Below are 13,951 nucleotides of genomic sequence, written 5' to 3' on the forward strand. Positions count from 1 at the left end.
GCAGGTTTCTGTAGCCGGAAGATCTCCGTTCCGCTCCCAGCGGCTCCAGTGTAAATTCCCCTACCCCTTGGGGAAATGCACTACCTTGTTTTGGGGGGTTTTGGGGCGTTTTTTTGTTTTTCAGTTTTTTGTTTTGTTTTGTTTTGTTTTCCTTTGCCTTTTTTTCCCTTTTATTTGGAGGGAATGGGAGGAAGTGGGAACAGGGAGGTGGGAGGTGGATTTTGTTTATTTTTTTAGCTCATTTCCAGGGGGTGGGAGGTTTTTTTTTAATATGTGTCATGAATAAAGTTGTTTTTGAAAATAAAAATTTGTTTGGCCTTTTGGGTGTAAGGATTATTTATCTGTTTTCCTATTTTCTCTTAGATCCCAGATGGCTGTTAATTCTCCTTTGTGGAAGTGCTGGTGTTGTGGAGGGGAAGTTCTCACTTAACCAGTTAAGGAGTAGGAGTTACAATTACAAGAGGAACATTGTGTGTTTAGTTGGGACTGATTGGCATTTGAGAGGTGCACCGAATGAGTCTGGGATGCGAAAGAATGGCCAGATGAGAGTGATCTAGTAGCGTATCAGTGTGCACTCCTGATTAAACTTACGTGCAAAGGAATTACCCACACCAACAGCACTGGAGTCTTAGCTTGGGGTCTGGGTAGCTTTTCTTGTCTACCTCAAGGCAAGCTCAAAAATGAGGGGAAAAGTCAGCACTGTCAATAGCAGGGCTTAAGCTAACTTGTGTAGCCATGTGGTGACCACTTAATCTGCTCAGCTAACATTTTGAATCATACTGTTAATCAGGACTTAATAGGTTTTCACTGATTCAGTATCCTTAGGTTTAGTACTTGGTCAATTAATAACCAGATTTCTCCAGTTTATATTCTTACATAAGACTGGTCTTAAAATTCTTGGGTGCTACATAGTCCCCCAGGCCCTGCTGGAGTCTTCATTGCAGACAAGATTCCTAAATACCGAAACCTTTTTGCATTCTGCTACATCACTCCCTTCTGTTCACAGGATATTTTGCAGTTGTCTCTGATCCAGGTGCTCTCTTCAGTAATCCTGGGTTAAAGAAATGAGTGTTCTGTATATCCATGAAGACTTACCCCATTTCTCAAATGGCTTTGTATTCTGAATTCTCAAATCCGTGTTGACTGCTTCAGCATTTGCTCATGTGTTATACTACCTCCTGTGGCATCATTTGTTAAGCATTCGGGGGTCTTTCTTTTCTCAAACTAGATTCAACTAAAATAGTGCCTTGTAATCTGGATGTGGAGATTTCTGCAGAGGCTAATTAGTAGGAGTCTGCATAGTTTCAGTATCAACTTGGCTAGAACAACGGGGAGCATATTAGTGCATATTAGTGTGTGGAATCTTAGTGCCTTACAGGTGGGAAGGTCTTTTTTGTCCACCAGGGGGCACTACATGGCTATCTTTTTTTAAAAAGTCCTATAAATTGTTGAATCTTGGACAGGGTGAATATCATTTTTTTGACCCTTCTTTTTTTTTCATTTTGTATGTCCAGTTATTCCTCAGCATCCTCCCCATTCTTCCCATTCTGTTTTAACTGCTTCAGCAACTCCATATCTTTAAGTGGGTTCCTGGTTCTGGCTTTGCCAGAAAAGCCCTGTTCTGCCACCAGCAATTACAAATGTACTTAGGTGTGGAACTAAGCCCTTGCCCAATTTGATCCTGATCGTTTCCCTGCCACATCTTGCTCTACAGCTGATGCCCTGTGCGTTCCAGTTGAATTTTACTTAATGTATTGATCATGGTGTGCGGATTCCATTTACCCTGTTAAAATCATAAGGTGTAAAGCCAAGCCCCAAAGACGTAAGCCTTCATTCCCTAGTCATGAATGAATTACTCTCTCAGGGCAAATTGTTCCTATCTCTGTTAGCACTCCATGGCTTTATAATTAAAACAACTATCTGTTTCACCACTGGATTGCAGGCTCCTTGAGGGCATGGATTGTGCCTTTGTATAATTTAGTAGGTGCTCAGGTGTTAATTCCCCTTGGGAGTTCCCTGTATCCTGGACCTGCTGGTTGCTATCTTCAAGAATCAGATTTCTTTCCTTACCTGGTCTGATTTTCCCTCTATCAATGATTTTAGAGGAAGTGGCATGGAAGGAAAGTTGCTTTCCTTGGGAAGGATTGCTTATTCTTTGGTCACTCTGATGAGCCACCTCTTAACCAAGGGATTGGAATGAACTTAGTTTCACTGGGATTATGGGGGAGGGAAGTGTTTAAGAGACGGGGTGCCTGTCTACATGATTTCTGGAGTTAAGTCGAAGATCTTTAGAGGGACTATGAGTCATAAAAAATGAACGAAGACAACCCAGATAGGATTTGTCCGACTGGACATCAGCAATACAGAAAAATGCTGTTTATTTTAAATCATTTTTTTTCCCAAAAAAATGCTTGCTCTTCTGTATGGTTCAAATGAGTAGCCTTTCTTCAATCGTGATTTAATTTTAAAACATCTTTCAACTTTGCTAATGCTAATTTCTCATGCTTTCCCTTTATTTGTGCTTATAATCATTGATTCAACAGATATTTACTATTTACCAAGTGCTAGGCACTGTTTTGGGTGCTAACATTTGTTAAAGAAGAATCATTTAGTAAGAACTTTAACTTTATTTGCTGATGGAAAGTGTCAGTATACCATAACTCTGACTTGCCCACCACTGAAATCTGTATGGATTTTGTTGTTAGATATAATTCACATACCATAAAAATTTACCTTTTAAGTGTACAATTCAGTAGTATTCAGCGTAACATATATACTTACATGGTAGTGATTAACATATATATGCATATATATGTCCATATATCACCATTACCTAATTTTAGAGCATTTTCATAACCCCCAAATGAACCCTATACCCATTAGCAAGCACTCCTAATTTTTTCTCCCCCTAGCAACTCTTAATTTCTGTTTCTCTGACTTTGCCTGTTCTGGATATTTCATATAAATAGGGTCATACGATATGTGTCCTTTTGTGTCTGGTTTCCTTAGCATCATGTTTTCAAGATTCCATGTTGTAGCATGTATCAGTATTTCATTCCTTTTCATAGATGGGTAATAGCTCCTTGTTTTGATTGACCACTTTTTGTTCTCCATGAGTTGATGGATATTTGTATTTTTCCTTTTTTTACTGTTAGGGACAGTGCTGCTACAATTCACAATTTTCTGTGAACATACCTTTTCATTTTTCTTAGGTGTATACCTAGGAGTGGAATTGCTAGGTAATAAGCCACATTTAACCTTTTGAGGAACTGCTGGGCTATTTTCGAAAGCAACTGCATCATTTGACATTTCTACCAGTGGTGTATGAGGGTTCCAGTTTCTCCACATCCTCATCGAACTCATTACTGTCCATCTTTTTGATTACAGCTATCCTAGGGGATATGGTATCTTATGTTTTTTTATTTGCATTTCCTTAATGACTAATGATGTTGAGCATCTTTTCACATGCTTACTGGCCATTTGTATATCTTCTTTGAAGAAATGTCTATCTGGATTCTTTGCCCACTTTTTAATTGGTTTATTTGTCTTTTTATTGATGAATTGTAAGAGTTCTTTATGCTGAATATTCTTCTATATATGAATTTGTAAATATTTTCTCCCATTTTGTAGGTTGATTTTTCACTTACTTGATAGTATCCTTTGAAGCATGAAAGTCGTGAAGACTTATGCCTCTGTTTTCTCCTAAAAGGTTTTTTTTGTTTCGTTTTTAATATTTTATGTACTTATTTGAGAGAGAGCATGAGTGAGAGAGCACAAGAAGGGGGAGCAACAGAAGGAGAGGGAGAAGCAGTCTCACCGCTGAGCAGGTAGCCTGATATGTGACTCCATTTCAGGACCTGAGATCATGACCTTAGCCGAAGGCAGACACTTAGTCAACTGAGCCACCCAGGCGCCCCATATTTTTTTCCCCATTTTCTTGCCTCATTTTCCTGACTAGAATCTTCAGTACAGTGTTGAAATGGAGAGAAATGGTGAGAGAATTTTGTCTTATTTCTAATCTTTGGGGGAAAGCTCTCAGTTGGTCATGATAAATAGGATTAGCTGTGGGTTTTTCAGTTTCCCTTTATTCCATGGATATTTACTTATTTATATAAAGATTTTATTTGTTTATTTGACAGAGAAATCACAAGTAGGCAGAGAGGCAGGCAGAGAGAGAGGGAAGCAAACTCCCTGTGGAGCAGAGAGCCTGATGTGGGGCTCCATCCCAGGACCCTGGGATCATGACCTGGGATCATGACCTGAGCTGAAGGCAGAGGCTTTAACCCACTGAGCCACCTAGGTGCCCTCAATGGATGTTTAAACACTGGTTCTCTGTGCACACCAGTCATGTTCTGTCATACCTCTGGGCTTTGCACTGTTCCAGTCCAAATATCTGAGAAGCTTTCCTTGCTGTCTCCAGAAGAGTAGATCCTTCCTTCTGCAGAGCTGCTGCACCACTTTTTACATTTCTCTGCATTTTCTATACAGGATTGTAAGTATTAGTCTCACAGTGTTCGGAACTCTTACAGGCAAGGCACCATGCCCTTCCCCCAGAGCTGAGGCAGCAGGAGACAGTAGTGGATCGTCAGCAGAAAGTACTTCCGTGGTGGCCAGGCAAGGTTGACCGAATGAGAGGAATCAGAGTGGCCTTCATGTAATTTTCATGTAACTTAAGGTTAGTAATGTGCCTTGCACATTCTTTTAATTTCCCCCTCAATAATCCATTATGGCTCATAGTTGTGAATCCAACTAAACCTTTCTAAAATCTGTTTCATGTTCACGAAAGAAGTCATTTCCTTATTTGCCTGAAAAGCTATCTCTAGTTCCTGGGGTGTCTTCTAAACAGATAACAGGATAAGTAATAACTTTCGTGGTGTTTAGAACTATTTTCTATCTGGTATGCAGTAAGAAGATGGCAGGCTCTCACTTCTCTGGATCTGGCTACTCTAATTACTTAACAGTCACATAACCTTGAATAAATTACCTTTCCAAACCTCAGTCTCCTCATTTGTAAAAACCTAAAACATGAATACTGTTTCTCATGGGGTTACTGATGAGGGTCCAGTGAGATTATGTGGTTGGTGAATTTTAGAACAAGATGCCAGTTGTTTTAGCTATACACACTGACCCTTTTGACCTAGACTATGAATTGCTTAAGGATAAGGGACTGTGTCTTGCCCTGTGCTTCACTCATGCATCTTGAATGCTTTCATTTTCTTTGCCTTCACCTCTTTGTTGAAATCAGAGAATCTTGTTCTGTTTCACCTACTCTCCTACAGGAGCTGCTCTAACTTTCTGAGAGTTTTTACTTTTTTCCCCTAGATCTTCTTCCAGGGTGGGTGCAAAGAATGGGTTTACTGGAGTGCCTCTTTGATACCGCAAAGAATGGGTTTACTGGAGTGCCTCTTTGATACCGTTCTTCACAGTATGTATTAGACGGTGTCATTAGCATGTAAATGATTCCTTGGCTTTACAGGGGCTCTTCCAAAAAGTACAAGAGCTTATCTACCATCATGTTGGTTTTTACCAAATCTCTGGAGACAGTAGTGAGTATAATCTCTCGTTTTATCATTGTTTATCCCAAGCTAAACAGTGAACATTGGACTCAGTTACACTGTTCACAGACATTGTTGTACAGAATGTGCGATATAGAGTACATAACTGATGGAATTGGTAGAGTTGAAAGCACAGCCGAAGGCCTGAGTTTGAGTCCTGGATTGGCCATTTAATGGCAGACCCTTCTCATTTCCATGTCCTCAGTAGTTAAGTAGGACAAAAATAACAATATCCACTTCAGAGGGTTTTGAAGATTAAATGAGAAAGGTTCTCATGAGTTCTCCAGTACCATGGTTAGTATCAAGAGTCCAGCAGTGTGGCTTAGTACAGAGAGCTTTGGGCCTCAGACTTAGATCAGCAGAGGGGAAGGAGAGAGGATACTGTTGCTACAGGAACCTGTGGAGAATGGACCTCTCTTCTCTGGAAGAGGCTGGCCTTAAGACTCTAGTTTCCCTAAGACTCCTTCTCCAGGACCACCTCACCCTTTCCTAGCTTCAGGCCTTTGCTCTCCCTTATAGCTTTTGGGTTGAAAGCATTGTACTTTTCTCCCAAGCCCTTGTCTGAAGACTTTCTGCTTCCTGAGGATCTTACCACTTAGGGGGGTATAATTTAAGAGGCATTTGTAATACATGATCTTATTTAATCTCATAGCAGCCCTTGAAGGAAGCTGGAGGTTAAGAGATTTGCCCAAAGTGGTAAAGCCAGGCCAGGGCTAGTCTGAAAGGCAGGCCTTGGCTCTGATATAGAATTAATTTCCTATGGCCAACTCCTAGGGTGCCCTGAAGACTCACTCCTCACTTCCAAGGGCAGTGCCTAAAGATTACAAGGAGTTGGGAACGTGGCCACAGTGTATATCAATGAAGAGCAACAGCTCCATGATCTAATTATGTCCCAGCTCTGTAACTCAATAGCTTTGTAAACTTGACCAAGTTACTGAGTCTCTCTGAGCATCAGTTTTCTTATCTGTAAAAGAAGAATACTCTACTGGGCATCCATTGTTTTTACCTGTGCAACATATAGTCCTACTTCTGCTAACAGCACCCAGTTGTGGCTTTCCATCTTCCCAGTTGTCAGTAATAGGGGTGGGGATGCAGGCAAGTTACTCAAGCTAACCAGTCATTTGCTCTCTAGAAATGAATCTTCAGTGGGATGAACCAAAGATGGAATCCCACTAGAGGTCATTCATCAAGGTGAGGCCCTGGTTCCTACTGCCTAGACCAGGGGCCTTCTCCTGTTCCTGAACTTTTCTTTTTTCCTAAAATATGGAATACTTCATGAGTTTACATGTCATCCTTGTACAGGGGCCATGCTAATCTTTTTGGTAGCATTCCAATTTTAGTATATGTGATGCCCAAGTGAGCATGGTTCCTGACTTTCATGAGTAGTTCTGCTTCTCCTGTGAGCTCCCCACCATAACCCTCTGATAAATTCCCCTCTTTGTTTAAGTTCAGTATGGTCAGTATTTATTGCTTGCAACAACAAGAAAACTTTCAGTTGATCCAAACACCTACTTTGCGGTGTTGGAAGGACTAAATGGTTAAGTGAAATTCGTAAAGTGCCTAGCCCAGTCTTAGCAGCTTAGCAAGCCATCCATATAGGGTTGTGGCTGTGTGTAAGTTAACAGAGGGGCAAGGCAATGGGAGGTGGGGAGGGAGATTGTTACTGATTTTGGTTCCATTCAAAGAAACTTTCCCCCAAGAGACAGGACAACAGAAGGGAGGGAAGTCCAGGCTATGGTATGCTCATTTCTTCAAAATGTCTTTATTGAAACAGAATGATAGAGCAAGAAAGAATGAGGTCTGGGAGGATGTCTTTGGGCACAGGATGGAGCCCAGACCTAGCGGTTACACTGTGGAGCTCACTCCCTGTCCCCTGACTCTTGCCAAGGAAGTGAACACAAAGCAGCAGGGAGGAGCTGGGGGTGGGGACAACCCTCTGAGCCCTCCTTGATGACTGGCATGAGGTGCCTCTGAGCCTTCTGGGCAGCCCTGCCTTCCTCACTTGGTCCTCCCAATCTGCTTGCCAGGGCCTTATGCCACCTTTCGGTATGAGCCAGCCTCCTGCCAGGGTGCTCAGAGGCCACTCAGAGGGCAGGGTTGGGGGTGGCAAGCAGTGGGACATGGTCACAGCGGTTAGGGGGTGGCTGCCGCAGCAGGGAAGGCCGGCGGCACAGCTCCCCATCCCGGAGCACCTCGGGCAGGAGCTTGCGCTTGGTCTCTGGCAGAAGCATGATGCTGAGGATGCAGAGGAGGGCACAGGCTGCCAGCACCACGTGCTGCAGGAAGGCTCCATGGCCCATGTGGAGGCGCTGAGCTGGGCCACTCAGCCCTCCCAGAGCCCCCAGTGCCATGATCAGGCCCAGGCCTCGGCCCCTGGGAGAGACAGAGGAGGCACTCAGCCTATAGCTGTGGGCCTCAGCCCAACTCTTCTTCAGCAGTCTTCCCTCCCTCCCCTGAGCCTTTCCTTCACCAAAGTAGCATAACTCTCACCGGACAGTGGTAGGGATGACTTCAGCAGCGAGGAGAGTACTGAGGATGGCAGCAGCTTGGGAAGAGAAGAGACCAAGGACAGAGAAGGTGGTGATGGCAGCCTCGTTTAGATCTGGAGGACCAAGAGGGAGACTGTGAATGGAGGTGAGGAGATCATGCTCAGCTTAGGCCCTGACATCATCCCCTTGGCTCTCTGTTCCCATGGCTCTAGCCGGGTGGGCTCTGGGTACCCACTAATTGATTGGGAGGATAGGGTTGTGTGGCCACGGGGAGGACCATGGAAGGTTCTTGGGGGGCATGTGCCAGAAGCAGTGGCTGAGCCTGTCTGAGCCACCTCTCCTGGGGTTCCTTTGCTCAGCCCACACTGTGGGAAAGGGAGGATGCTCACAATCCCACAGGCCCAGCAGGACCAGGGACGCAATGCCAGTGAGGGTCATTGAGAGTAGCAGGATGCCCCGGCGGCCGAATCGATCCACGGTGACTCCCAGGAAGACGCAGGCCAGGGCTGCTGTGCCACTGGCTAGCAGGGAGCACAGGTAGAAGTCAGATGGGCTCCCTCCTCCTCCCACCGGCTGGTAGCAGTGGCGAATGGCGTGGGCAATAAAGCTGTGAAAAGGGGGTAAAGCAAAGAGCAGTGTCTGAATCCCCATCCAGTCTTCTACTGCCCCTGCTGCCCTCTGCAGGCCTTCCCCACCCAGCCAGCCCCCATTCCAGGTACTGGCCTGACCCTTGGCTCAGACACCCAGGCTCACTTGGTGAAGCCCAGGATAAGCAGATTTTTCCAGATGTTGCGGTAGTTGAGGAGGGAAGCGAAGGAAAAGGAAGATGTTGCAGGGAGAGGGCAAGTGTTCTCCAGGTCTTTGAGAAAGAGAGAGGAGCTGTCTGTTAGAAGGAACAGCTGAGAATCCAGAGTCCTCCCACAAGGGTGGTGGGGACCCTGGGAGGTGGCACAGCTATAACGATGGAGAGGGCACTATCATGCACGCAGGACTAGGTGTCACCTGTAGGGACACATTTCTTACCCTGCAGGGCCTCCTGGGCCTCTTCTCCCAGCATCTGCCCATGGGGCCGGTTCCGCTCAGCCAGGATCCTCAGCACGGATTGGGCCTCCTCAATCTGTCGCTTCACTATTAGCCACCTTGCAGACTCCAGAAACAGACCAGGCCAGCTAGGGATGGGGTGGGGGTGCACTCTGAGGTCTCCCATCTCCTGATCCAGGGGTGGGAAACTCCCATCTCTGAGGGGCCGGGGCTGGGGCATGTCTGGACAAGGGGTAGTGGAGAAAGGGAAGGGTTTCCGGGCTAGAGCCAGGCTGGAGTTAGAAGTGGGAATGGCCAGACAATAGGTGGAGGATGATACTAACCCATAAAACAGGAAGAGGATGCAAGGAGCGGTGATCATTCGTTGCAGAAATCGCCAGTCCTTAGAGACAAGGGCCAGGCCCAGGAACAGGAAGTGCCCCCCCACCCCCACCAACTCCCCTGCCAGGGCCACCCGAAGCCTCTGGGTTGGGTCGCACAGCTCCAGGCCTAGAGATACAGCAGGGAGGGAGGAGATGCCAGGGAGGAAGGAGGAATGGGAGAGAGGAGGAGAGAGGGAGGGAGGACAGAGAGCAAGGTCAGACCCCAAGATGAGGCTCAGCCATCACCTCCCACAGACTAACCTCTGAGTGGCAAAGAGTGGAGAGACTGTTAAGTCCTCTCTCCCCTCCTGCTCAAACCTGGGAGGGCTCAAGGGTCAGAGTCCCTGGTGAGTGTTCAGCATTCCTAGACTACAGGCCCTTTCACATCAGACCTCTTATTTGACCTTCATATCAACCCTTGTTCAAAGGCATGCAGCTAGTCAGGATTTCATCTTTAAATAAGGCTCCATTCTCTGACAGCAGTAAGTCAAGGGCAATGTAAGCCTTAAAGATTGGGGGATGGCTAAGGGAGAGGGGTCTGGAGAGAAGCAAAGTCCCTGGCTCCTTCAAAGGCTAGGGCAGAAAGACAGCTGAGATCCTGGACAGCTGAAGTTTGGGGCTGAGAAGAGACTGAGGGGACCCTAGGGGGCAGAGGAAACAGCCTGGGGATGTAGACAGTCAGGCATGAGCCTCAAGGGAAGGACATCTGGGAAGCTGCCACTCACGCATCAGGTAGACACCAAGGTCAACTCCGGCAAGCAGAAAGCCCAGGAGGAATCGGAGGGCCATGACACCTGTGGAGGAGCCTGCAGCAGCCCCTCCCACTCCACAGGGGCCCACCAGCCCCAAGGTCAGCAGCACAATCCCTCGACGTCCAAACCTGGAAAGTGGGGAGGACTTCTGGTCACCCAGACTCCCTGGAAGAGGAGATGCCAGGTGGGGCCCAGCTGCCACTTCAAAGCCTGGAGATATGAGGATGAGGCCCAGGGTAAAAAGTTGGACTGCTGCTAGAGAACTTGGGAAGGAATGGAGACCATGGGTAAGTGATGTCTAGCTACTAGGCACTGGGTTGTAGCTATGGATTTGCAAGCGACTAAGTCTTATGGATGGGGCTGTTGGTCAGAGATGAGAGCATGGAAGTGAGACTGACCATCAAAGGAGATTAGGGAACATGGAACAATTGATCCTTGGGGATGGAGCTATCTGCCAATGACAGAGCTTGTCTTAGACTGGGCAAGGATATGTGGGTTTGGAACTCTAGACCTGTCAAGGTGAGGTCATTGGCAACTTATACATGGGGATAGTATTAGTGAAGATGTAGCTATTAATCTTAGGCAACTGAATAATTGATTTTGAGGGATGAGGCCATTTTTCCGTCATGGGTTGGTTCATGGGTCAATTAATCCATAAAGATGGTCACTGAGGGGGGTCATTTGCCAGAAGATCCACTGATCCATGGGAATATAATTATTTATTAACCCATGGGGTAAAACTGTTGATCAATGGGGATGATCATTTATCTTTGAAGACTGGACAAATGGGCTTTGGGGATGATGCCATTGATTCATGAGATGGGGACATTAGTCCTTGGGTGGATGGGGCTGTTGTCAGTGGGGAATGAATCTATGGGGGTATGATTCATGGGGATAATCAGTAATCAGGGGGTCAAAGACTAGGGAAGCTGAGGCTATTGGTTAGTAACGATGATCACTGACTATGAATCAGTGAGGACAAGGCTACTGATCCTTGGAGGTTGGGATATTGATCTTTGGGGATAAGACCACTGATCTGTGGGGTTGAAGATAGGGGTCACTGATCATGGGGAAGCGTGACTGATCCCTGAGAGGGAAGCTACTGATCCAGTACAATGGGACCATTTTCCCATGGAGATGAACTTATTATTTAATGAGGTTAAGACTACTGAATTTAGGTGACTGAATTATTGGTCTTTGGAGGGGGATGAGGGTATTATTCCATAGGAATGATGCTACTGGTCTGTGGGAATGAGACCACTAATGTGTGAGAATGGGTTGTTGGCCTGTGGGTTTAGGAACATTTGCCCAACGGTGTGTGGCTTTTTGGCAGTGAAGATAGGTATTGAATTTAGGGATTATTGAATGTTGGGTTGCCTTTGATCCATTGGAGTTGAGCTATGAATCCATTTGGGTAAGACTGTAGATGGGTGGAGATGAGTCTAACAATCTATGAGGATGGTCAGTGGAGATGGAGCACCTGGTCAGAGGATAATGTCAAGAATCAGAAGAATTAGGAGTTTTGATTTCTGGGAAGAGCTATTGGTCGGTGGGGGTAAGCTGTGGACCTTTGAGATGAGGCCATTGATTGAAGTGAACTGGGCTTTTGATCTGAGAGGATCTAAGAGCACTGAAGACTCATGAGGATGGGACTGTTAATCTTGGGGCGGGGTGGGGGGTGCTGCTGCTATTGTGGTATTGATCTTTGGGGGTTTGACTACTGACCCATAAGGGTGGAGTCATTTGTTTGTAGAGTTGAACAATACAGGTCAGTGGGAATGTGGCTGTTGATATTTAGGAATTAACATAATGATCTGTAGGAATAAGGCCATTGAGATGAAGCCCACCATGTAGATTGGGCTATTATTGGAGATGAGTCTATTAATCTAAGAAGATAGGGAGGTGACAGGGACAATAGAGGAAGAGCAAGGACTTTTATCTGTGGAGGCATGGTTTTTAGTCAGTGGTGATGGGGCTATTGTCTTTGGAGATGAGCCATTGATCCATGGATATGGGGATGGGGAATGGGTGGTATATCATTCCCTTGTGCAGAAGAGATATGGAAGAAGTATTTCTTGATGGGGAGTGAAGTTGAGATACAGCTGGGGCTGCATGTCATTGAACAGAAGAAGTCCAGAAGACTGCAGAGTTCAGTGAATCTTCTTCCGCCTCGCGCAAAAGCCACCTGTCTGGGCTAGCCACCCTAGCATCCCTTCCTCTGTACTTGCCCTGTCCCCACGGCAGCCCTCACCTGTCCATGGCAGCCCTCACCTGTCCGCCGGGTAGCCCAGGAACAGGTAGCCAGAGGCAAAGCCCAAGATGAAGAGGATCTGCTCCAGGATCACCTGCCAGCCCAGGTCACACACTAGATCCCACTGGGAATGTGAGAGGGATATAGCCCGGCGTGAGGCCCCGTGCTCCTCGCTCTGGGCCCGCCCCCAGACCCACAGCCCAGGAAGCCGCCTCACCTGGCCGATGGCGTTGGTGGTGAGCACCGGCAACCCATTATAGTCCCAGTCCTTGAGACAATGGTTGAAGTCCGGCGGGGCAAAGCCGCTGCACGAGGGGTCCGTACTGGTGGCGACGCGGCTAGCGGCGCTGGCTGCTAGGGCTGCGCTGGCGACGCTGACGCCGCTAGTGTTGGGGGGCTGCTCCCAGCCAGACGCGTTGGGGGCAAAGCCCCCATAGTGGCAATGCAGTGGGGGTGCCAGGGTAAAGATGGGGTCCGAGGCCATGCCCAGCGCCACGAAGAGCACGGGCAGGCAGCAGAGGCCAAGCTGCAGCTGCTGGCCGCCGCCCAGCGCCCCCACCTGGGCGAGCAGCGCTTCAAAGCTGAGGGGGCCGGGGGGCACGGCCAGCGACAGGCTGCTGCCCATTCCGTCGCCGCCCGCGTCGCCCTCCCCCTCCCGCTCGCGCTCGCGCTCCCGCTCACCCTGCAGCTGCTCCGTGGGCACCGCATCTCCGAGGGTCCCGACCTGCTGTGGGTGGGGGGAGAAGGGTGAAGCGGAGAAGCAGAGAAAGCCGCAGAGCAAGGGAAGAGGGCGGGTGAGAGGAAGGCGGTGGTGGGGGGCGGTGCGCAGGAGGAAGAGGAGAAAGATGCCAGGCGCTGGGGGGGGAGGGGTAGGGGGAGGATGATGGTGTAACCCTCAGGGCATGGGCACTTACTCCGTTGGGGCTGGGGGTGATCTCTACTGTGCTGTCGATTTTGCTGCCGCCCCCGCCATTGGGCTCGGGGGTCCCGGTGGCCACCCGGGGAGCCAGTTTGCCGACCGCAGGGGCCCTGCCGGCCCGCACCAAAAGGATGCGCTGTCCTTTGGCCCAGTGGGGAGCCCGATGCCTGGACACAGTGAGACCCCGCTCTGCAGCTCTGCAGCCGCGGGCGCCTCCTTCGTCTCTGCGATCTCTGCGCTGCTTTCCCCTCCCCTTCCTCCAGACTCTCCTCCCCTTCCCACGTCAGCAGAACCTTCGGTCCAGACTCTTCGTCAGAGGGAGGAAGGGGGGCCAGGGCCCAGGGGCTCTGTCTCTGTTCCCTGGGTCTGCAGGCCATTGCAGTAGAAAGGGAAGAAAGCTGAAGGATAGCCGGTACCCAGGCAGTTGCCAGAGTCCTTCTTTGCTTCCAGTTCTTCCTCATCATTCATTCATCCAGCCATCTTGCCATCCATCCACTCATTCGTAAAATTTATTGAGCGTCTATTATGTGCCTGGCCTTGTGCTAGGCTTTGGGGGATGACAAAATGGACAAGACCACCTTG

The 13,951-nt window shown here is 48.0% G+C and overlaps 1 protein-coding gene and 1 non-coding gene across 2 annotated transcripts; both read right to left on the minus strand.

Annotated features, from left to right (window-relative positions):
* Positions 1-6,812: 6,812 nt before the first annotated feature.
* Positions 6,813-6,919, minus strand: LOC123388371. The gene has a single exon (XR_006602927.1). It is a non-coding gene; the product is annotated as a U6 spliceosomal RNA (small nuclear RNA).
* Positions 6,920-7,293: 374 nt separating this feature from the next.
* SLC22A17 (solute carrier family 22 member 17) lies at positions 7,294-13,501 on the minus strand. Its single transcript, XM_013057641.2, has 8 exons — positions 13,365-13,501; positions 12,668-13,177; positions 12,471-12,574; positions 10,173-10,327; positions 9,409-9,574; positions 9,068-9,213; positions 8,046-8,157; positions 7,294-7,928 (listed from the first exon to the last, which is right to left on the minus strand). The coding sequence occupies exons 2-8, from the start codon at positions 13,073-13,075 to the stop codon at positions 7,640-7,642; spliced, it is 1,380 nt and encodes a 459-aa protein (XP_012913095.1). The 5' UTR covers positions 13,076-13,177; positions 13,365-13,501; the 3' UTR covers positions 7,294-7,639.
* Positions 13,502-13,951: the final 450 nt, after the last annotated feature.

The sequence above is a fragment of the Mustela putorius genome, unplaced genomic scaffold, assembly GCF_011764305.1.
Source record: "Mustela putorius furo isolate JIRA1106 unplaced genomic scaffold, ASM1176430v1.1 tig00003898_pilon_pilon_pilon, whole genome shotgun sequence".
Lineage (NCBI taxonomy): Eukaryota > Metazoa > Chordata > Mammalia > Carnivora > Mustelidae > Mustela > Mustela putorius.